General features: G+C 39.2%; 1 protein-coding gene across 4 annotated transcripts in view; it reads right to left on the reverse strand.

The window, feature by feature from the left end:
- CHST15 (carbohydrate sulfotransferase 15) overlaps nt 1-25,034 on the reverse strand; it is a 48,521-nt gene that overhangs the window by 17,265 nt on the left and 6,222 nt on the right. For 2 of the 4 annotated variants that reach the window (XM_049811213.1, XM_049811215.1), the window contains exons 2-3: nt 1,966-3,065; nt 867-1,206 (exon numbers count right to left, since the gene is read on the reverse strand). In XM_049811213.1, coding sequence (XP_049667170.1) covers nt 867-1,206; nt 1,966-2,553 — 928 coding nt within the window. In that variant the 5' untranslated portion in view covers nt 2,554-3,065. Of the gene's footprint in view, nt 1-866; nt 1,207-1,965; nt 3,066-5,634; nt 5,719-22,421; nt 22,515-25,034 lie in introns of those variants that run through there. The other 2 variants (XM_049811216.1, XM_049811217.1) reach the window with 2 other exon arrangements.

Here is a 25,034-nt window from a genome sequence, read left to right on the forward strand (position 1 = left end):
CTAAGCACACAGCAGAGTCAGGAATTGAAAATGGGTCTTCTGCGTCTCATCTAGTCTCTAACCACAAGATTGACCTTCCTTGGCACCCAGGGAAGAGAGAACAAGAAGAACATAAACACTTCAGATGGATAAAATGATGCGCTCAGCCCCACCGCCCTCAGACACCCTTTGAAGGTGCAATCATGAGGGGTGGATGCATTTTGCTCCAGCAGGCCATAACCTCAACTATTCAAGTCTGTCTTCAGAGACGAAGGGTCACTTCATGAAATATTGATGTCACCCAGGCGAAGAGCATCAAAAATATGTGCAAGTTCCTCAATGTGAGAGAGTTTTCTCATGCAGAGCATCTCTACTGCTCAGTGCTTGACTAAAACTGCAACACTAACAAAACTCCTACCACAAAGCACAGTTGTTTTTATTGAACCGTAAGGACTGAAGCCACCACATTTCAAATACTGACCCATCATTTATTCGTGTAAGAAAGGCTTTACAGAATTTTGCAATACAAAACTATCACTGCTATTCTTTAAATCTCCCATCACAACCTAATAGTTCCTTCTCCTGATTTCACAGATTCACAGGATTGGTTTTATCTAGTGTTTTTATTTTTTTTCCCAGATTTTCCAAACCACTGAAAATAAACCAAATGAAATGTGCATCATCTTGAAAAGTTTAACCAAAAACATTGTTAAACAAAAGCAGGCTGAAACTTACCGAGCCTACATCACCTGGATTTTTCAAAAATACTAACTTCAGTGGTTTCAAGGCAAGCCAATATGGAGCACATCCATAAACTTCAACCCAAATGTATACAAGAAATGTCAAAGTTTAATAGAGACAGCTCGCCAGAGGACATGTTTACTCACCAAACCGTTTTCTTGTCCACCAGTGTGGCTCTTTGATTGCTGAGAAGCGAACGTCAGGGTGCAGCCTGAGCCGGTCGTACAGGTCCGTCGTCCCACACTTGGGCTGGCCAATGATGTAGAAATGGGGGAGACAGCGCAGGCGGTAGTGTTTGTCCTTATAATGGTACAAGTGGTTCCAAAATACCTTCCTGAGGTAATCAAATATGGTTCGAAAGCGCTTTGAATACAGTGCATAGGAGTTTGTTGCATAAGGATCTGTGGTTGTGTTTCCTTTGTACTCTTCATACCAACAAGGATTCTTGCTATTTGGAAGGAATTTATTAGGAATTACCGAAAACATCTGCAACATAAAGAACAACAGTTTCAGTCAATGCAGCAAAAAATTGACAGTTATACTTTTCCAGCTTAGCACAGTAAGAGAACACAATAGACACACTATGTGGACATTTTTAACCCTTATTTTTTTAACTACAAGGTTGACCTAATTTATTTCTTCTGATGACACCAGAACCAAATCCTGTACAAACAGTTGGACTGGGAGAGGAGTACCTTTACAAATCCTTTAATTTTAAGGCCAGAAAGGACCTCAATAACTCCCCAGTTCCACTGCAACCCCAGGAATTATTTTTTTAAAGTCAAACACATAATACTCAAAGCAAATTAACTTCCAGTTTTTAACTCTGAAATACAAGGTTTGCAATGACCAGGTTTTCAAGAAGGCACACTGGTATTCAGTTATTAGAAAGGCTCTTTTATTATTTATCATTTAAGGTAACTGGCAAATCTAAGTCAGAATGATTTTGCATGAGATGAGGTAAAAATTCAATGAGATTGTGCAGCTATCGGAAGACTGTCTGATTTTTTGTTTCAGATGTCAAGACCGTTTATATAACCCATCTATTTTGCCCATGACTCAGAAGGACGTGATCTACAGTATCAACTTTTCAGCTGGTTTAAATCAGGAGGCACTAGATGGTGTAAATCACTGTATGAACTTCTGAGCAGTTGCATTTTTTTTAATCTCAGTAAAAGATTGACCCAAAAGTCTTGAAATAAGCAAGTATACAGCAGTTTAAGACACACTTCAACTCATACTTACATGTGGCTCTTGTTTCCTCAGCTCTTCTAAATCAGGGCGCTGTCTTGTCATAAACTCTATCTTTGAAGTAATAGTGTCAATAATTAATTTAATGCTTGGATAATCCTTTACATATGAAATATTCATTTTAGAAGGCTGGTAATGGTCTTTCATGTCACTAAGGCTTTCATTGTCCATTAAGCTTGGATTGCTAGCAAAAGCTCCGTAATGGAAGGGAGACGGTATTAACAACAGGCCATGTTTGGCTCCAGTCAGTATGTAAGATGCCATCACTAGAGTCATTATAATCAACCCAAATATTAAGCTGCATAGCTTGCCCTTCCTTAAGCAGAAAAATCCATTCCAGCTTTCCCTGTGATCAGTCCTTACTTCCAAAACTGCAAGCAACTTCATCTGCTTGCTGTCGGTGTACAAAGGGATCTTATTTTCTCCTTTGCAAACAGGACACTTCTGGTTATTATGATTAGGTCCACGGCATCTGAAACACTGTCTGTGCAAGTCATTTGGTAATAAATGTATGCAACAATTAATGCAATACCTCATATTACTACTGTTAAACTCCTGTATTAATGAGCCAAGCACAGCCATAAAAATGTTTCTGAAGCATATGAGTCATCTTCTGTAAGTCTGAAATTATTTAATTCCTTGAGTGATTCTACGACTACTCAGTAACACAAAAGGACAGGTTCAAACCAGAATAGGTAAAAGCACTCAAAAAGTTACATAAGTCACATAAAGGGGGGGGGGGGGACGGACGACCCCAAAAAACAAACAAAAAGCCAAACACATAAAAATACATGTACTGTGATGTGGTTTCCAAGAATTTGGCTCAGAAAGAGGAATGTGGCGAAGTAAGAATCAGCTACACAACTGGCTCAAGTTTTTCCCAATGAACAAAATGAGAAGGAAGAAAAATTGTTATGTAGCGTGAAAATATGCAAAAAATAAAAATAACTCATTGTCCTCTGATTTATGCTGGAATAGGCAAATATGGGTAGAAATTCCCAGGTATTCTTAAGACAAGTGGGTTCCAAACCAGACTGCTGCTACTGGAAGCTTCATCTTCCCAGAGATGGTTTCAAAGATTTGCATTGTACAACCTAAAGAAACAAAAACATATATATAGATACACACAGAACAGCAGACATAATATCTACATTGACCTTCATTCAAAGCCATAGCAAAGCATGATCTACCACAAGTAATTTCACAATGCTATTTGAAAGATGGCTTCTATTTGCCAAGTATATTAATTGCAGCACTCATGATATTAAACCCAGGAAACGTTTGGCTTCAAGTTCACCGTGAGCTGCCCTTTCTTTTCATTCACCCGTCTGCTCACATCAACGAACAGTTGCTACCACAGGTAACGCTACACGACTTCCCTCAGCTGCTCACTAACCTATCTAACAGATCTTAATCTGCTGTTTATATACGGAAGCGTTTTTGGACAGTGTCCAGTAACACAGGTTTAAATATTTACACTCCATCTGTACATGGGGACCTTAAATTAACTGTCCTGAAGTGGGGTAGGACCCTAGTTAAGAGAACAAGGCAGGGATAAGATAAGAGTCTCCTTTCGAGCATATCAGACAAAAAGCCAAACAAAACCCCCCAAAGCCAGAAGTAAATCATTCAGCAAATTGAAGGGATTAAATAATAGACACGAGCGAAGGCTCATGACAGAATCTCTGGTTTCTGGACCAAATGATTCTGGGACAAGAGTAAGCACCCGCGACGTATTCCCAAGTCACCAAGATGCTTTCAGGACCGCTAGCCAAACACGTTTTGAAAACACAGTACTGGCTAAAAATGGCAAGTTGGGTTACTTAAATGAAATGCACCATCAGTACTGCAACTTCAAGGCAAGACCCTGGATCCAGCAACTCCTCTTAATGGTGTGCACTTCGGTACCGGAGAGGTCGTGCAGAAAACACTGGTGTGGATGTCCCCGTGCTCCAAGGCAGGCACCGTGGGCAGGGACTTGAGCCCTCGTGTGTCCCATGAAGGTCTCCACATCCACACAGGCCAGGGGCTGAAGGACCTTGTGGCACAGGGTACGTGCCATCCTCCTTTAAACTCTTCAACGCCGTGGCTGCTTACAGCCACAAAGTGACCAGAGCTCTTTAAAGTATTTATGTCAAGCTTTGGTCTTGGTTTGAGCATGTCCATGCTTGGCTTTTCAGGCAGCATTCAGAGCAGAGACACTTAAAGTCACAAACAAGTCATCAGCTTAAGGACCGTCTTAATTAAAGCATATTTATACATAGGTGCGCTAGAATTTCTGTTTTCATGGTTTATTAAATACCTTACTGGAACTACCCACATCTTAAGGTCAAAATCAACTCTCTATTTTGAGGAACCAGATTATCAACTCCAAAAGTTCACAGTTAACATGCCTTCTTCTATATACTAGAAAATTAGCATTTTTATTTTCTAGAATTACTTTTCTGGGGGAACTAAAGGCAGGAAATATTTTAAAACAAACTTGAAAAGTCAGAAGCAAAACAATAAACTGGCATAGGATGAAAATGAAAAGAAGAAGATGGGGAAAACCTAAGGGACAGTAGCAATATATGGCTCTGACAGGGAACTTCTATTTTGGCTTTTGTCACCAGCTAAAGACAGAACTTCCCTTTAGCCCCTGGGAAGGAAGATACCTTAAGGCTCCAGTGCCGTGATGGTCCTTGTCCACCCCAATGTAGAGACCCATGAAAGCAGCAACCCAGTTCCCCTCTCAACATCTCCATTTGCTCAGCCTCACCCCAGGACCTGGTCTACCACAACCCACTTTTCAGCCCTTCCACCGACAAGCCCAGTATTAACTCGAGTAATTGCCCTGAAGGTTCAATACAAACGGTTTTAACCATATTGTGACTAAGAGGCTCGATATTGCCTCTGAAAAACAGAAATAAAGGACTGTCCCTTTTGTGCGAGGCCAATAAAGGGCATACGGATTCCACGCGTAAAATGAAACACTTTATTGCAGATAAAAGCAGCAGGTGAAGGAGCTGGAAGAATTCAAGCGCACAACTGCTTTACGTGAACAGAAAGATATCTTTTGCCCAGAGGACTAGGGATGATGAAATGCTAATTAATTAAAATTATTTTTCAGATGAAGTTAATCTGTGTTATAATTAACTTCACTAGACCAGAGAACCCGCTCATTGCATATGGGATGTCTGAAGGTCTAACATTTACTTTTACTACTTAAATAAAAATGCATTTCCAAGTCACCTTAATCAAAATATAAAAGAGAGAGATGTTTGACAATTCACACTTATGAAAAATTAGTGTACTATCAGAGCAACACAAAAAAAATCAACACCATTATAATTCTCATATAGGTACAGTTCTCCTAGTTTAAATATACCTCAGTAACCACGTACAAATTTTTTTCTCATTACTTTTTGCCAGTGGCTCCCTTCTCTGGACCCACAGTAGTTGCTCCTTCCCTACAAAAAAATCTCTTCTCTTTCCTTTTCAGGCTCAGAAATGCTTTTTCTCTGTGTTGTTGCCAAACATCTTTCTTTCCTCCCTATCCCACAGTGCTCTTCATTCCACCCAAACCCATCTAACTTAACTCATCCTTTTGCACGTCTCTGTCTTCAGCAGAAATCTTCCTGTCTGACTTTGTCCCTTGGTTCCTAAGAAACAACACAGACTTACACATTTCTGAAGTGCATGTTTGTGTAACGTCCAAGACACCAATAATGAAAATAACCTCTCATGACGATACAATGGATACACAAAGGGTCCTCTGATTACTCCTACAACACACCAAATCATAGACGTATAATCATTACTAAGTATGAGTCTCAGAATTTGGCTATTTTGCCTTTAGCTCTTTCAACACTTATTTTTAATTCTTAAGAAACATTGCTACAATTCTAGATAATAACTCTTGGTTCATGCCTACAAAAGTGTCCAGATCAAATGGGACAGTTACTTCAGATCCTGCATTAATCATTGTTCTTCTAGCTTCATTTTTTGTATGAGACAACATGCTTTTGTAAAATCATTTGTATTCTTGATGTTTCTCCCACCTAACACTGCCATGTATTGGAGTATTTCTGCAATCAGAGCAAGCAGGCTGTGTCTCAAGGAATCAAGAATAATTATTTAGATAAATACCAAACAAAAGTATTTGCAAAATACCTCCCTACAAAAAAAAAAAAAAATTAATTTCCTCAATGGGTTTATTCTACAAGTCAGATGAGGCAGACAGAAACTGTAGCATAACCATTACTGACTCTATCTAAACCAAAGGGAAGAAAAACAGTGTAAGACTTCTCAAAGAAACTAGTCTTAAAAAATTCTCTGAAGAAATGGACCTGTGATGATTTTGACAGAAGTTTGAATGACTAGAGAGACTAAATCAGATTCATATGTGTAATATTAAACCCAGAAAGTTTATGCTTTCTCATACTCCCCCCCGAAATGAATGTCCAAAAGAAAAAGAGAAGCTACAGGAAGGAGCCAAGATTTAAAGCAGGAAAGAGCCTGTCAGTTGTCCAAACAGCACCAATGGTCCTAATGGCTGGAGAGGAGGAGGACGAGAAAGGGAGGTCCTGACAAGAAGTGAAAAGTTTCCATCGTGCAAGTAAACATTTCAGGCAGCAATAAGACATCTGAGCAAAGATCTTCAAAGAACAAAAAAATAAGGCAGGAGAGAGAAGTACTATCAGAGCAGGTTTGGACATCATCCATGGAGGAAATAGAGGAAATCATGAAAACAGAGCGAGTTCCAAAAAAACAGGCTGTAGAAAAAGAGAGGATGGAGGTGAGAGTCCTCATAACAAAAGATAAGAAAAGGGAGGTGAGAAAAGCGCCTCTTCAGAAATAGGCACAAAGAAGGAACTGCAGGTTACAGTGGTAGCTGTAAAAACATCTGGTAACCAGAAGGTACCCTACAGCATCACTTCAATTAAATTTATCATGTGCTACACATTTGTTTTCATGTAATCCTTCCACCTCAAACTCGTCCACTTTGACACCCAGTGAGTATCTCAATATTCTCCCAGACCTCTGCTCTCTAGCTCCTTGCTGCTTATTTTCAGAGGAACCAGTCACTACGCACTGTCTATTTAGAAAATAAATTTTAAAAAAATTTGATTTATTTTCCAGTTCTCTTCTAACAGGGATCTGAAACTTACTCAGTGATACTGATTGAACAGATTTATCTGACAGTCTTACAGAACCAATTCAAGACTTGTGTATTTGACATTAATTCTCAAATTTTTAAAAAGAGCCATCAGAGATACATTAATGAATACAGAGTGCAGGACCTTAGAAAAACCACATAAGCTTCTCTGTCCTATCTTATGTCCATTTGTATGTTAATAAAATGGACTGGAATTTATCGAAACCCTTCCAGGTGAAGACACTCCTCATGAAACTCCATTACAAATATTACAAACTTAAGGAAAAACCATGTTAACTACATCTTTGACAGCTGAGGGAAATGCTTTATCAGGAAGCTGATGCAAGGGAAAGAAAGAAAGAAAAAAAAATGCTTAGGCTACAGTAAAACTGAGATCTTAATCACACCAGTCATGCGGGAAAATTTAAAGTTCCACCACCAACCATATCTCTGCCAACTTATGCATACGCTCTACAACAGACTGCTTAATTAGATGATCAGTCTGACGACCTACCACAGGGCAATATGACATATTACTCAGCTAATAGAGATGTTGATTTTATTTTTTTTAGTAACCGCTAGTTGCCGACATAGTATTTTACATGATTTTCTACTGTCATGTTCATATAATAAAAAAACCCAGTTGTAATAAACACAGAAAAGTCAGGATATAATTCCCTACTGCCACTCTCTTCTCCTTACCAAGAAGGTTTTTAACAAAAGTTCATTCCCCAACCTTTTACCATGCGATGAAGGATGCTCACCAGAAGGCCAGGATCTTTCCCCAGCATAAGCAGCCCTCGTTTTCCTCATTCACCCCACGAAATCAAGACATCTACAGTATCTATTTTGTTGTTGTTTCTTCCGTTCAACATTTCCAGTAGTGAGAACCACAGCCACACACACACACTTCACCTTTTTTGTATTTCAATACTGAAAGCAGAAGGACGTGAATTGCAGGCAGAGGAACGGCTACGAGATTTGAGTTGGTAATAAACCATTTATGTCTTTTTAAATTTAGTTGCAAAACTGCTGTCGGTTCACTGGCAGAATACTCTCTTTACACAACAAGCAGTGTCTTTGTATATTGTTGAATAATGTAGCATGTAATTTCCTCTTGTTGAAGTGGACGGTGAATTATTTATGAACATGTCTATATGGTATTTGTCTGTTGTACATAAATGTATACCAGCTCTAACCACAAAATCAACATAAACCTTTTCGAGCTCCTTGGCCAAAACCAATCCTCCTCGTAAAAATGAGGATCTTTGGGAATCTCTTAAATAGGAAACATGGATATAAGATGTGACACACAATGGAATGGGAAAAAAAAAAAAGAATAGCTATCTTAGATTTCAGTGTACTCCCGCTGAAGCCAATGGGACCTGCATCACTGTCCCAAATTGAAGCTGACTCAAGCTAACAAATATATCTATATACAACAGAGAACCTAACAGCATACAAGTGAGACCTTTTCTTTGCTAGTTTCCCCACGCAATTCCTTCATTATATAAAAGGAGGAACCGCTGCGTACAGAGGCTGCTGGATGCGGGAGAGAGGGCTGGCAGGTTACACTTGCAGGTACCACAAAAGCAAACAGCACGTGGCAGAGCCGCCTGCTAGAGCCTTACAATAATCTACTGAAAATGCAGTATCCACCATGTCCTACTCATTGCCATGCGGGAAGCTAAGTAGGGTAAAAAGATAAATTCCACCACAAATAAAACCTGCAAGATTTTTCATCATTCACATCTTTTTTGTTCACTATATAGAAAATATTTGAAATTCTGTTTTATTTCTGTTAAAAAAAAAATTTCATAAAATTGCTCTCCTTTGTCTTAAAGGTTTGTAAGGGAAGACTGTAATTAAAATAGCGATAAAAAGAAATTACTTTCGTATGCTCAGTCATATAACTAAAATTCTCCTCCTCTATAAATAAGATAAAATAGATGGAATAGATTTTACATGCACACACATCTTCTGGACATCTAAGTGTATGTCTTATTTTTCAGGTCACCAACCTTAATATTTAATGTGCTTTCCTTTTTTTCATAATTCTTTAAAAGAAAGATAAAACAAAACTTTTGCTATTACTCTTAAGGCTAAATTTTATACTAGCCTTGTTACTTTCAGCCGTATTCAGCTTTTCCTGCTACCACATGAAAGAGCGGCGTGCTGTTAACCTGTTATAAACACACTTCAAGTACACCAGCAACACATTTATCAGCTTGACGTATAACTGTTTCTCTGTTTCATGTCAACGGAGCTACAGCACTTTGTTTCAGCTCTTCACACAATATCATTAAAATATGGAACTCATTGAGGCCAAAAGTAAGAATGCATTTGAAAGACGTTAAACAATTAATGGAGAATAAATCTATCAATGGTTGCTATCCTCAATTCCCAGAAGCTAGAAAGGGATGGGGTTTGAAGAAGGCTATTAATACCTGTTCATATACTCTTCCACTGAGCATTTATTACCGGCCATGGCCAGAGGCAGGAGAGAGGGACAGAAGTATCTGCGCCAGTTGAAGATTTGCACTAAGATTGTCCTTTTGGGCAGGTCACAGCCTAAAATATGGATCTCTAAAACAAGTCAGAAAATAATCCACCGGCTCTCGGGTGAGATGGGATGAAGCACAGCCAAAGCATCCTCCTCAGCTGCAGCTCCCACGGACAGGCTCCGCGGTCTCACAAAACACATTGGCTTTTTTCTTTCTGTCCATTTTCCTATTACCACTCAGGCATCGCATCAAGGATTTGTATGTTGATGTGCTTATTAAAACTGAGAAAAATGGGCTCTTTTTCCCAAGGAATCCTGTTACTTCTCAGCGAAAGTGAAAAAGAGAACTATTAATATGTGGAAACCAAGAGCGCTTCTTGCTCTGTGGCTTCCTTGCCATGGGAAGACTTTCAGCTGCTGGGGTGTCTGTTATTTCTCTGTGTGATGAGAAGCAGTTGCACCACAAGAAGATGCTTCAGCTGAAGCATCACCCAAAACAGACACGTGGAACATGTTCTCTGCAGCAAGGAGCCCTTGCCCCCCCCCCCTCTTTTTTGAAATGAAAGCTACGGATGCTATAAAAAAAAGGATTAGCACCTTTAGCAAAAATTAAAAAAAAAAAAAAAAAAAGAAAAGAAAAAGATAAGGCAGAAGATAATACTGCTGGATCTCATCTGGTCAGTAACTTCTAAAGGAGCACATGGCTCCTACTTCAATAATATCTAATGCCATTCTTTAAGTAACAGCTATGTTGTTTTATACATAATCTCCCAATTGTTTTCACTAATCTGGATAAATATTCTTACTGCCGAAGTGCCTTCCCTGTCAAATCAGGAAGATTTGTTTAATTCAAGTTCTCTTTTTGTGCTGCTAACGTGTTTTGAAATCTCAGAGCAAAGCTGATCCCCCACCCTCCATGAACGCTCCAGAAATGAACTTCCCTTTGGTAATATTTCACTCTCAAGAGTTCCTGTGAAGACAGGGCTGTCATTAGTCACAAAAAGATCAAGGTCTCTAGGCGAAACGCTGCCCAGAACTGTACCGTGATAAACCTTCCATGACTCACATCAAGAGGGAAGGAAACATGAAAGGGCAGAGTGAGGATGGTAGAGGAAAAACCTTCATAAAATTTTCATATGAAAAAAAACCAAAAAGGCAATATTTAGTAGCGGTGAAGCACAACCACGTAATTCCTCTTCCATTCCTCCATCAACCATTGCAACGTGGCCCATGGCAGCGGGGACCAGCTTTCTCCCCCTACAACAGCAATTCTTCAGCCTGTGTAAGATACGTTTATGACCTCCAGACACATAAAAAAACCCCTGCAAACCTTTACCATTATGGATACTTTTTAGCTATCGAGCTTACTGGAAGGGATAAGGATTGAACCAGACTAGAGGCTGCGTGATGATTTTGTCCTCAGACATGGTCTCTTCAGAACAAGCTGAAGTATTTGTACAAGTGTAGTGAAGTATTTGTACAGCCTGAGGAAGCTCATCCTGTTAGCGGGCAGGTTGTACCGTTTTAATAAATAAACAGTATGAGTAATAAAAAACTGACCTAAATAAATACATATAAATAAATAAATAAATAAAATGAGCTTAGGAAAGGAGAGGAATAATTGTAGATTTTCTCTATCCTGCCTATTGTACACATTTGGCTCCTCAACTTAACATTTTTGGAAATAAACTTTGCTTGAACTCACATCTATTTACCTCAGAGAAATCAACAAGCTGCCAAGAAAGAAGATATGTCAATAAAATGAGAATCATGAATCACCGACCTCTGCAGCCTGCTTGCAAAAAAAAGAATGAAAAAAAAAAAAAAAAAGGGAGAAAAAAAGCTATTGCAGTGGTTTAGAAAAGCAGCAGGACTCATTACAAAGCTCAGCAACCTCCTGCAGACTGAAGTTATGTAAAGCACTGCTATTTGCTTAAAAATCCTAATTTAAAAAAAAAAAAAAAAAAGAATCAATAAATGCAACTCCCAAGAAATTATATAAACCCACTGCAAACATTTTTAAGGCAACTACTTGAAAACCAGTCATATTTTAAAAGCTAGAATATGTGGTCATAATCCATGATTATACATTCAACCTGCTGAACAACTGCTGAACCCTTGTTCAAGTGTAAAATATTCTTTAAAGGACCCAGTTCTAAAGTCTTTTAAAGCCAAAGAAAACCTCCTGAATCACCACTGAATCAGCAATCTTGCCTAAATAACTGCGGCTTACTCCATAACCCAGCTGGTTTCTTCCTCCAGATCTAATCCAACCACGCTCTGCTCCTTTCTTATCAACATACTTCCAAAGAAGATGTGAGAATGGAACAAAGGACACCCTCCATTTGCAAAAAAATCAGCAAACTCCCCTAAAATCAGCGTTAAAGGTACTCATTTCAATCAGATAAGGACCCACTCTTATGATTTGTGCTGCAATGCTCAGGAAATAGTTACTGAACTTGAATCACCACTCAGTTGGGGTATAAACACTGCCTGAATAAACAGATTATTGGAAACAAGGAAAAAAGGCAAGGGGAGAGGGAAGGGGAGCAGAAGACTGTCCTGGATCAGCTACAGCATGGTCATGCCTTCCCCCAGAAACCAGTTACGACACCTGAAGCCTTGTGCAGGTTCCTAGAAATTATGAAGGTCCAGCTTCTTGCGCTCCTAACATGCCACATCTGCATGTTCTGATGTGTTATTGTTTGCTCTGCCTTGAAAATGTGAAAATAATAATCAAGCTTGATATTAGCCATTTTTAATTTAAACTGTTTTTCAGGAGGAAAAAATATCACTAAAAAATTTAACGACTTCCGTGTTGTTTTTTCTTTCTATTTCACCTGATTTAAATCAGTCTCGAATCAGACCCATGATTTGTTTTGGGGCTACTTGCAGAAGAAAAAGTCCACACCGGAAAATAAAACAGAACCAAAGCCAGCCAACCTTTGGCCTACTGATAAACTCCAGACTATCTTATGGTCTCCCAATCAGATCTAAACTAGCCTAACAGGTTTAGAAGACAACGGACTGGTTCCTCCACGTTTAAGGCAGGGATGAGATCTCACCAACAATTAATCCACAGTCACACTTGTGGGTCAAGGTCATTTTCCAAAAGCTATTCCCATGCAAGTTTTACACTGAAGGTTTGATGAGAGCTGAAGAGAAGCGTAGGGATTTGGGACATCAGCACTGTAATGACTTCTCCAGAAACGCAGGTCCAAAAGCCCTGGAAGGAAAAACCCACGGGTGCCAGCCACCCAACCTGTGGCACCAGGTGTCCCAAGCACCGTGAATCCATCACCCTGCGTCAGGCTGGAGCTCACACCAATGTATTTCTGTCCTTCCTCTTGTACAAACGTGGAGCACAATTTTGTTCGCGTGTATTTATAAGGATGCTCAGAGCAGAATTTTGCCTACGGTACGCACTGGCTTCTCAACTCTTGATCAAAACTTGCTGCCTATGATGTGCAACATCTCCAGTAATTCATCTTTTCACTTCACTTAGTTTCTATGCATCTCACATAGTGTCTTGCTACAGAAACACTGGCAGATTTATATTGAATGTGAAAAAACTGCACACTGTAGAAAAACTTTGTCTTTACATAAATTACTCCAGTGCGTGTCTTGTCACAGAAAAGCCATTTTAAGCCAGTTTTAGAAATCATTATGCATGGTTGAAGTTCAGTATCTTTTCTTTTTTTTTTCAGATTCTCATAGTAACTGCGAGCAACCTCCCTACACATATATCCTACACAGTCCTTGAGGTCATCCCATGAAAACAGAGATAAACTGATGCATCCGTTCTGTGGGGCTCACAGATTCCTTTCCCCAAAATCTGGAACCAGATTAAAAAGTTCTGGTATTCAGAATACAACCAGAAATCACATCTATTTAACAAAAAACAGTCAGTCCTTCATTAAAATGATCAGATCACTAAAAGCCAGAACAGATATAAAATACCAATGCTAATGGGAGTTAACTTTTACCCCTTGCTAAGAAAAAGTGTATTTTCTTAAATCTCTGGAAAGACACCCAATGTCAAAAATAAGACGAAGACGGACACAGAAGGTTAAATCACTTATTCGGTGATTTAATATCAGTGAGAATTCTTCAGGCTGAATTTGCCACATTTATTTTCTTTTGCTATGTAGCAAAAGAAAAAGAACCAAAGAGCTCACAGTAAAGGTAAAAGGATCCCCTGAAATACAACTTGAGGTGCAGAGAGTGGATGTGATAAGGCTGGTCTTGCCACAAATGTTTTTATTACATTTTTAATAAGATCAAACAGCCGTTGAAGTTTCATTCCCAACACAGGATATCACATTACTTTACAATAATAGAAATTCTTACCTACGCGGTCTTTCAAGGAATAAATCACACAATCAACCCACGAATCAGCCAAATTCCTGTTATAAGTACTAACGCAAGAGGGAAACATGAAGCATGAAGGCTGAATCTGTTATGAAGATCTTCCACTCCAGATATTTTTATCAAACAAATCCAGGGGGTTTGTGGGTTGGCAGGTGGGAAAAAATATCATATCTAAATACAGCTCCCATACGGCCTGCAGTCAGGCTGTAATAAATAAAAATAAATAAGTACTTATCTTCAGAAAACTCCAGAGGCAAAGAATTGGTCTAGTATCGACAGAGTTCACTTACAATATGCAGGCCATTTTTTTGTTACGCATTTCTTTCTGACAGCTGCCCATCCTGCTGTATTTTCAGGCTTCCACGCCTGCTTCGTTGTTTGAGTCTCTGGACAGATACCGCTGTAATTTACTCAAATAGCTCTCCTGGAGCAACTTGCTCGATAGAGATATGGGGTTTCCCTTCATGCAAAGCTCAGTTAGGTGAGGACAGCACGCTCGTTTTCATCACCTTATCTGAACACGAGGAAATTGCTCTGGACGGCCAATTTCTCTGTGTCAGCTACAACGCGAGGTTTGAGTGACGGCCTCAGATTTAGGCATCCACCATCTACACCTCTGAGGTTAGGGGAGATGAACACCAAAGCCTCACTGCGCTACAGAAAAATAAATCTTCACCTTCAGAGTGCCAGCTGACTCCTATTTGGGGAAGAGACGGAGAGCTAGTGTAGCACAGTTGAATTTGCAGGAAGAGATCTTTCAGTGCTGAAGATTTATTTTAAGCAAGGGTCTTTGTCTCTTGTATTGATTACCGGTCCAGCACCAGCACGTGGGAGAAAAATGTTCTGAGAGTATTTCCAACGGTCCTGCCAAGCATTTTCAGCCTCGGCATGCTGCAAAATAGTGGGCATTCACAGTTATGTTACTCTGATTACCATCTTGTTCTTTTTACACATTTGATTTTACTTGATTTTAGCAGCTGCTACCTCAAGTTGATTTAAAGTGAGAAACATATTCTTTCCACCATCTGAAATCTAATACTTACTGCCACTTTGCAAATTGCTAAATCTTGTGGGTTGTGAGAGATCAGCTGCTAATTTAAGGCTGTTTTTGAGGGATGAATAACATTATATGGAATAAATAGAATATGCATAACATAATACCTTCAGTGCCTGTTTATCCCATGGTGTGGTAAAATGTTTTTGCATGCACTAATGCAGCCAAATGGTATCTACTACAATTCATTTGATATACCTTCACGCTTCATAAATAAGCAGTCTTTCTGCAGGGGATCGGTCTACGTGATACTTAACATTGCTTTAAACACAATATTGTTGTGACAATTCCAGAGCAACGTATATGCTAACAGCTGCTCGTTTGATTTTTAGTGACTGAGAAGGGATTTTCCTCCACCTCCAAACTGAATTTTCTCCATAAACTTTACTATCTTAACACAGTCATCTGAAATTTTTTGTTATGACTCATATATGGTACCTTCTCCATGAGACATACATTAAAATGGATGGAAAAACATCTCTCATCTGTGCATAAGTACCATGTTAAGTGCTTTTTCATGAATAGGGCATTTCATCTTTCATCTAGTGCTGAGTGGGTGAAAGGAAACATACACAGCTGCGTCCTGAAAAGACAAACTGAGTATTAGAGTCTGTCATTAAAGTTTCTTGTAAATTCAAACAAAAATTAGTCAACAAAAACTATTCATTGATGCCAAATCACAACTGTGGCTTTGTTTCAGTACTTTAAAAAAAAGCAAAAACTGTGTTCCAAGCTTAGTAGTAACTTTTATAAATGTTCAACAACTTTAATTCTTTAAGCAACAACACAGCAGATAAATCTCAGCCCATTAAAGTACCAAGAACCTACAAACTTGTTCTGAAGCAAAGTAGATTCAAAGTCCGAGTGGAGATACCCCAAAAAGTCTAAGTATTCTCAAGAAATTGCTGATTAGTTATCTCTGTAAGAGTAACACAGTACCATCAGATAAAATTCCTGCAGGTAACTTCTGGCTACAGTTAATTAAGCAAAACCCGTCTGACGGAATATAATATATTGCTTTCAGCATCTTAGGAAAGCGTTTATTCTGCATAAGTCAAGCAACATTTACTTCCAAAGCGTCCTTCCACTATTCATAAGTGTTTCATCCAAGGCTTAGACTCCATCCGTCATCCGTATCGTGTGCTTTTTAACTGTATAAAAGTGCAATAAATTTTTACTAACCAGCTTACAAGATACCATCATTCTGAAGAAGTTTCTGCATGGCTATACTCTGTTTTCTGTTGCTAACAACATGTATCTTTATAGGCAGAGGACATACTTGATGTGGAACCTAATGCCGGTTGATAATGGTTTAAACCCTCATTACTGTCCTTCCATATTTTTAGATCATCACAGCTAGAGAACACCACTTCTATCACAAACTTCAAAGAAATTCAAAGATTTTCATTATTTACCGATTTCCGCTATTACAAGAAAGAGAAGGTGTTGCAATCTTTCACCAGCCTCTCAAAAAAATATAATTTTCATAACATGGTAAACTCCAGCCCGGGAATCTTGCAACTGCACGAAGCCCCCTGTTTATGACAGTAGTAACAAAAAGAAAAAAAGCCATGCTATGTATGGGACCCAGTAAGTAAATACTGTAATATCCAGAACAATAATGAGATAAATCTGTTCCTCAGCCACTGAGTCACTGACTCCCTTGACTTGACTGTGTATTCCTACAGGTTTCGCCCATGTTTGGCTTCAATATACTTGTTTTCCACTCGGAAAGAACACAACCACAAATACCTTTTCATGCTTTACGTTGCCTTTAGCTGGACTGCAGATTGTAAACAAGCAAGATAAAAATCTGAGAACTTTCTTTACTGAATTTCCATGGAAAGAAACCAGGAAAAAAAAACCCAAACCCAACCAACTCTGCATAACGATGAAGGCACCAAGAAAAATTTGGCATGCGCTCCCTCACACCCTGCCTCTTCTGCAACGTTTTCTGCAACATAAAGGCAACATTTAGCCTAGCAAACTAGATGATGGTCTTTATTTGTGGAGCGGAGGCAATCTGAGGCAAGCTCTCTACAAGACTTTTTTCCCAATGGAGATGTTAATTAATGAACTTCTGTTGTAGGGAGACTATCTCAAACTAACCTTCCGCTCTTCCTCTGCTTAAACTTGCAGAGGGTTCAAAATTCACTTTTTAAGATCTTGCATTGAGAAATTAAAGAAAATAATATATATCTCACCCTTGATGGACCTCCCAAATGGCACAAGTGCCTAATTCACATGGTGGTCCTTATTGACCCCTACCTGAACACCACCTGGGTGCTGTGCAGGGATGCTTGGGGCTGGGATGCTCTTGCTTGCTCCGTGGGACAGACCGTCTCCTGAGATAGTCCAGAGGGTGCAGTTTTAAAGAGAAAGGGTGAACAACTGTTCACAAACGCTCAGCTCTGGCCAGAAAGCTCTCACTCTGCTGAAAAAAATCCCTGTGTCCCTGGGAGTAGCAGGGCACAACTTAAAAGCAAACAGTGGGAGGTTAAAATGAGGTTTTATTTTTAAACAGCAGTGCTTATTGATATATTTGGTTCTAGACAAATAGAGGAGGACATGAAGTCGCTTTAGGACTTTGCAGCTGAAATCAGATCAACACTAGTTTTGGAGCTCAGATTCCACTTCTTGAAATAAACCATTTACTGAAGCAATTCACAGAAGAAATCTAAAATGAAACAAATTCCATCAACTGCAGTTGGCAGCCAGCTTTGCAAGAATAGAAGCATGACTGTTAACGATAACCCAAAAAGCTTAGTTTCTAATGCAGAAAAATTGAGATAGAGCATTAACAGTATTAAACTCTGCAGTGAACTAGACGCATCTCCAGAATATGCCCCACAAAATACTTTGCAAGCACCTGTAAGCTCCAAATTTAGCAGGATTAACATACCTAACAAAAAAACATCTCCAGCAAAAATATCTCCCAAGTATTGAAATGCATTTCCATCTCTTAAATTTCTCTGTTGCCAATAGTGTTTACTTTATCTTGAGTCAAAGACATGAATCTTTGACTTCATGTGATTAATGTAATAACTTGGTTTAGGCTGCTAATGCCTTCAAAGCTTGCAGACACGCAGGAGACTAAAATGACATCAAGAGCGTACAGATGCATTTGGAGGGAATATTTTTTAGGTGAAATAAACTAGAAATTCCTTAATATATGTCTGCAGCAGGGACTACACTGAAATAAAAGCTTACTGGGGTGTCTTGGGCCAGCAGAGATGGCCTCCAAGCCCAGTTATGGTTTCTAAGCACTACTATATAATATAAATACTAACACCAAGAAAAACCTCTAAAACCCTATCAAATAAGTGACAACACAAGCATTCTAGGAAAGCAGAGTTCATTTCTCAAATATGAGAGACAGCCACTACAAAACAATGAGAAAATAGGCACTTTATATACAGATAATGGTATAGAAATGCGCTCTATTTGTCAGCAGAAGAGCTCAGTCCAAACTGCACCAAACTGCAGCTCCAGAGATGATGGGTTTTTTCAGTGCCTCAGATCCAGAGAATGTGAAAAATGGGCCTATACTGACCTGTTGTATCAAGAATGCTATTGAGTTACACGTATTTTTTTCAGTGGTCACCAAAAGGAGCTGTATGGTTTCAGAAATAAGATGTTGTAGAAGTTGGCCCGTGCTCAGTTTCCTTTAACGCTTTCCCCCCTCAAGAATGGCGTTAACAAAACACAGCAGTTGCCGCGAAAAGCCATATCAATCACTGTCTTCTACAAAGATCGCTCCGCACCCACATCTAAAGACAGCAACATGCAATGAAGTGCCACAAAATGCCACGTCTTCCATCAAAGCTTCAGGAATGTGACTCAGCAGCTGGCAGGAGCCTCCGTGAGTCTGGGCAAGGAGGTCGTCCCCCAAATTGGTTGTTTCGGTTGGGCTTTTTAATCATGAATTGCTGTGGTGCTCTCCCCATGAAAACCCTCCACCCTTTGGCAACGTCATTGTTTTACCAGTTCATATCTTTGCTTACGCTTTCAAGGAGGACTTGGCATCCCCTTCTGCATCTCCCATGTTCTTCAGGAGAGCGGGTCCCGCTTTGCACGGCCGGAGCAGAGCTACGAACCACGCAGGGTCAACAAGGGAAGGTGCCCAGGGATCGGTTTTCTGGCCCTGACAGACAAACTCTTTCTAGTGGACAAAAATGAAACCTACTATGTGAATAACTGAGTCAGTCCTGCTGCTTTTAGAGCAGTTACTTCACCAGTACGCAGAGAAATTAGGCATGCTAGAAAACCATTCATCCTAGGTGTGTAAAAGAAATTATAGTCTCACCACTGACCATTTGATTTACTTTACAATTTTCTTGCATGTTTAAATCCCCCTGAATGCCCTCCTCAGCATCCAAAACATTTATATCAAAGTAAGTGACTTCAGAAGTTCTGCATAATCTATAAACTCAGAAAATTTCACAGTTCTTCTCACTAAGTGAAAAAATAAATCATATGCTGATAATACACCTCAGTCTCTTTATTGCATGGCTCAGTGTTATAAACTAGAGTTTGATAATAATAACAAATGAGAAGAAAACCTCACAATTATATGCTTTTTCTTCCTTTACATGTGACAACTTGACTTTGAAGTTATTCTTACTTTTCCTCCTAAAGGTTACTTGTACAGAGCTAAGCTATGCCAACAAAACTGATTTGGAACAAAATGTATTCTCCAAACATGAACATTTAAATACAACATATATATTATTTCATTCATCTTTTTCCATAGAAGCTTCTGTCCGACCTGAAAAACTAATTAAATGAGTAAAGGCGGTAGTTTCATTGCAAACATTCGTGCCATACGCAGCAGACTCGGGGGGATGCTGGAGTGCACTCAAATGTAACTCAGAGCTTGATTAATGTCTATGTGTATCAGATCCTTGGGGCACGGACAGTGCTCACTTTCTTGGAGTAACTCCCCATGGCAGATGTCAGAGCGCTTTTCAATTTGTGGATGACAAAATGACAGAGTACTGACATGCGTTACTTATGCTACCATATGGCATAAAATGGTAGAAGTCCAAGAAAAATCTAAATCTCCTAACTCACCGTTCAGAATCCCATTACATGGCGATTGAGGCACTTTGAACAAAATTCAGATATGTATTGTACAACATAGAAAGTCACTGGCAATCCAGTTAGAAATAAACCATCAGTTAGAAATAAACTACCTAAGGCAGACAGCGCTGAGCCTGAATTTCCCCCAGTAACTATATTAAACGGAGCGACTTTCAGTCTTTCCATGAGCTCAAAAGACAGAGAAGGTAATTTTTCCAACTTTCCCAAGCTGCCATCACGTTCCCCATGGCAGAGCCGTGCCGGGACCCCTCTGCACAACGGCGGCAGTGAGCACTTGCCGGGGCCAAGGCTGGCAGGTGGCATTTTCGGGAGCAATGGTGTAAGACCTGCAGCTGGGAAGTGAAACCCTCGGTCTCTTAAACAACTCTCAGTTAAGGCACTGGAGCCCTCATTAATATAATTGGTTTCATACTAGCTGCTAAAACACTAATTTGCTGCATTTAGAAGTCAACACCGTTTCTATTAGTTAAGGAAGGCTTTGCCCACCTCTATTTCTGTTCAAGCATAGAAGAAAAGCAGGGAAAAAATGTCTGTGTCAAACTCTGCCTCCAGCTAGTGAGTGCCATGCTGGAGTACATTTTTCACCGCAGATGAAAAATGAAGGTAGGTAGTCTTACAAAACAGCTGCTCCCGAGGACTCAAAAGGAAAATAATTTGGAGAGCAACCCTCATATCATTCACTCAGAGCAATGGATTTACACCCTCCAACCTGCATGAGATCCACAGAATGAGTATGACTCCATCCCAAACTGAAATCTGAGGTAGAAAATACATTTAAAACATAAAAACAAACTACATTACTACCAGAGGGGGGAAAAAAAAAAACCAACCACTAATCATTACCCTTCAGGAAATCACTCAATTTTCAGTCTTTCTGCTTCAAGTCCAGAAAATTAAATTTCCCCTTTCTAACGGTGCTGCCTTTGAGTACAGACCAAAAAATAAATGAGCACGAGGCTTATACGACCATGGAAGAGGGTCTGCTCTCAATTTAGCATTGCGGGTAATGGGAGGAAAAAAACACATGTGAACACGGTGACCCAGATCACAAACCCTTTTCTCGCTCTCACTGGTGAGCAATTAGTCGTCTCACCCTGCTCACTGATACTGTTCATGCTCATTGGGGTCGGGAAAAACAGCTTTGTGTTGGGTACCAAGTGTTCCTTTTCCACTTTAGAGATAGATCCCCCATCTATCTATCTTTATTTACACTTTTCTTTGAAGCCTTTAAACCCTGAGGATGAATTGCGTGGTTCTATAAGTGGATGCTGTTCTCTGATTTTAGAAGTGGTCCTTCCCCTGTCGACACGTACTTCCACTTTGCTTTCAGTCCTGCATGACTTTAAGACTCATCTCGATGCTTTTAACTTGGCTGAAGATGAATATATATTTAAGCCACTGGTTAATGTGTCTTTAATGATAGTACAGTTCATAATAATAATAAAACTGTCCTTTCCATAACATATACTTTCGTCCTTTTGAAAATTTAGTAAGCCTATTAATTATTTTCTTAAAGACCGAATTTCAAAATGTCACTGCTGACATTTAAGGCTCATAAAAAACAGGAGTCTATCTTATCTGTGAGAAATGAAACTATACAATCTATTTTACGATGAAAATATTTATCAAGGAAGACAGTTGCCAATTATGAATTGGCAAAACAGAACAGAAACAAAGCCACTTGTAGCAAGTTGCCTTGATTTTTTTTACCTTTCACATACCAAGGGCCTATCTCTCCCCAGCCCAGTGGTGTACAAAATAAGTGACATCTGGTGGCTATATGCTGTAATATAATAAGGCAACTCATTTCAATGCTGCTAACTAATTCAATTTTTAAGTTTACTGCTTCTTCGTAAAGCTTTTTAGATGTTTTATTTATTCATTTTGACACAGATACTTCTGAGACTCCTAGGCATCACAATCCCTATGCATGGTGACAACTGCTGTTATCTGATTAAAGTGGGATTGTCATATTCACATCAGGAAAACCACGACTCCAAAAAGGAATTAGCAAGGCATAGCAAAACAGCACTAAGATTTAGTTGGGCAACACCAGTGAGAATTGTACCGAGCCAGGCTGTAAGAAAAGGCTGCACAGGATTTTGCAAAGGAAATCCTTCAAGTGCTCAAAGTCATTCATATCAACTCAGCTTTCTCCGAATTGTTTTTCATTAGATTTTAATTAACAAAAAAGAAACAGCTGCAATTTTCATTCTGAGCTGAGCAGCATCCTGTTGACTAAAACTTTTACAAATTTGAAACAGCCTTTCCACTTTTCCTACCTTATTGATCCTCAGCGATGGTCACATCTAATCCGGCCAAGACTTCTGCCCCTAAACCTGCGCTCCAGACATAAAGCAATTACAGGTCCCCTTCCAATACCTACAGCCCAGAAATAAAGTTCTCTTTTAGAAAGCGATAAGCCTCTCTTGGATAATTAATAAATATACTGTCAGTCAGCTTCTGTTAAAATTACAAAATTGCTAGCACTGCAATTTCTAGGCTTGTAACGCCAATATCTTCAGTAGTAAGTATTTACAGAAAAAAAACCCGTAAGCACTAACAGACATCAGATGAAATATAAACAGACTCTAAATATTTACCAGCAGAGGAAGTTCAAAAATATCCCTGCAAAAACAAAGCGGATGGCAGGCTAAATCCAGAGCCATTGAGCGTTCTTCGAAGGATGTGCTAAGAGGAACTTCATTTTCAGTTTGACATCGCTAAATCAAATTAATTCCTTCCTCCTATTCAATTGCTACATAAAAATCCTTGATGCCAAAAGGACAAAGCTAAAAATGTCCCTAAAACCATGCCTGAATGCTGCACTTGATGCAAAAGACAGTCCGAACTCCTACCCACACAATGCAGTAATGCAATACTTTATTTAAAGAGCTGGACTTTGGGGCTTTCCATCACTTTTAAGGCCTAAATATCCTTAACAGGAACGTCGACCCGCACAGTCAGCTTCCCTTAGCACTGAAACGGGCACACGTCTACAGCATCTCCATAGAAGGGGACCTCTGGGATAACACAACTACTGAGACATTATTTCAAAGAGAACTATTATTTCCTTTTCGCATACCCTCATCCCCACCAGACAGTATCTTCACCTTAAGACTTCCTGGCCGAACTAAAGAACATATGCACAGAAAAGTACGGCTGAATGACTTTAGCTCCAGTCATTCATCAAGAAGAAAACTTTTTCAGATCCCATTTCAATTTTTTTTTTTTTTCAAATCTTGGCATGCTGAAGTCAGCAGGAAGACATTTCATTGACTTTAATGAAGCCAGAGGTTCATCCTGAGAATTGCTGTTTGGAATGAACACAGCATTTATATTATCTCATTTGAAACACTCAATTTTTGTGTTAAATGCAACTTAATGATATTTGCTATTTTGAAATTATTTGTTATCTTTAAAAAATACACAAAGAAGGTTATTAAAAATACTGCACTGTAAAATTTTTAGTGATTATGGTTGGATATTCTTGTTTCAGTAACAGGCAAGTATTTTTAATGCACAAATACACGTTGTCATAAAGTTTCAGTTCATTTTCTAATGCTGAAAAGCCTTAGAATCTAGGACTTGTAATAGTCCAACAAAAATCACTGTTGATATTTACGTGCTTACCTGTATTTTCACAGTACATTTTTTAGTGCTTTTTTTTTTTTTCATTTATTACCCAATGTACTAGTACAGCAAAATAAAAAACTGGAAAACCGGATAGATTACTACACCCACTTAATAGGTGCCGTTAAAAGAAGTAGCTATCAAAACTCAGCAGAAGCTTTTTATGCGTTCCCCTGTATCACACCAAAAAGAGTTATTGCAACAGTGGAACTCTGATATCAAACAACACGAACACTCAATTTTTAAAGCTGTAAGAAGGAATAAGCAGCAGGTGATTTGAAGCCATCTAAGAAGCATATTTTACCCAAAGAGTTACTGAAATCTATTTAAAAAAAACCCAAACCAATCCAAAAGTAGTGGGGACCTAACCAAAAAGCTACTCACTGTGAAGTACTAGAGTGTTACAGCAAACCACTGCTTTAAGACCGGTTTAGCAGTCTTACCACTACAGCCACACACTTTGCCAAGCAGAGGACTCTGAACTTCTCCAGAACAACCAGGAAACGTTTGCAGTGCCCACAGTTTGGAGGAGCCAGATTCTGGTCCCCCTTACACCACTGAAAACCAAGAGCTGCATTACTCTTGATCCACCCTAATGCAAGAGAAATCCACGTGGGATTTCCATGGATACCAATATATATTCAATTTTACTATGCTGTGTATTTTTAATTTTGCTGATCTCCTTAGCAATGTTCAAAAATCTTCTCTGAAGAGTTAAACACTTCAGTATTTAAAATAGCCTGATGTTAGACAAATGAATTTTTCCTCTTTCCTATAATGAGAGGGATGAGTTTAGGTTCCAACGTTCCCTTCTGTTCACCTCTCACATCTCATTTCTTGTTGAAACTGTTTTAAAGCTGGTATAAATAGCTTTGCAAAGTAATTCTACTACTAAATGTCAAGAGCAATAGTGGTTTCATTCTGATTTATCCTTATCTGTTCCTCAGGCAAGTTAATCCTCAACCTGAGATACTGTTTTCATAGCTCTATAATTTATGAAATTTTTCATCTAAATTATTTACTTTATGAATGGCTCCGATGAGTTGCTCAGGGTGTAAAGCTGTAATACTCAGTGCTGAAGTGCTCTAGAACACGTTTTTGTCTTTTTAAACGAAAAGACCACCACTGTATCTCGTGTTGTAATTTCTATCGGTAGCCTTTAACGCAGAGCAGTGTTTCTACCCAGCCTTTTTATCTGACCTCTGCACTTGCAATAGATGCAGTTACCACCCAGATATCACCGTGTTATCCCAGGCTAGAGC

This window comes from Accipiter gentilis, chromosome 9 (genome assembly GCF_929443795.1).
Source record: "Accipiter gentilis chromosome 9, bAccGen1.1, whole genome shotgun sequence".
Lineage (NCBI taxonomy): Eukaryota > Metazoa > Chordata > Aves > Accipitriformes > Accipitridae > Astur > Astur gentilis.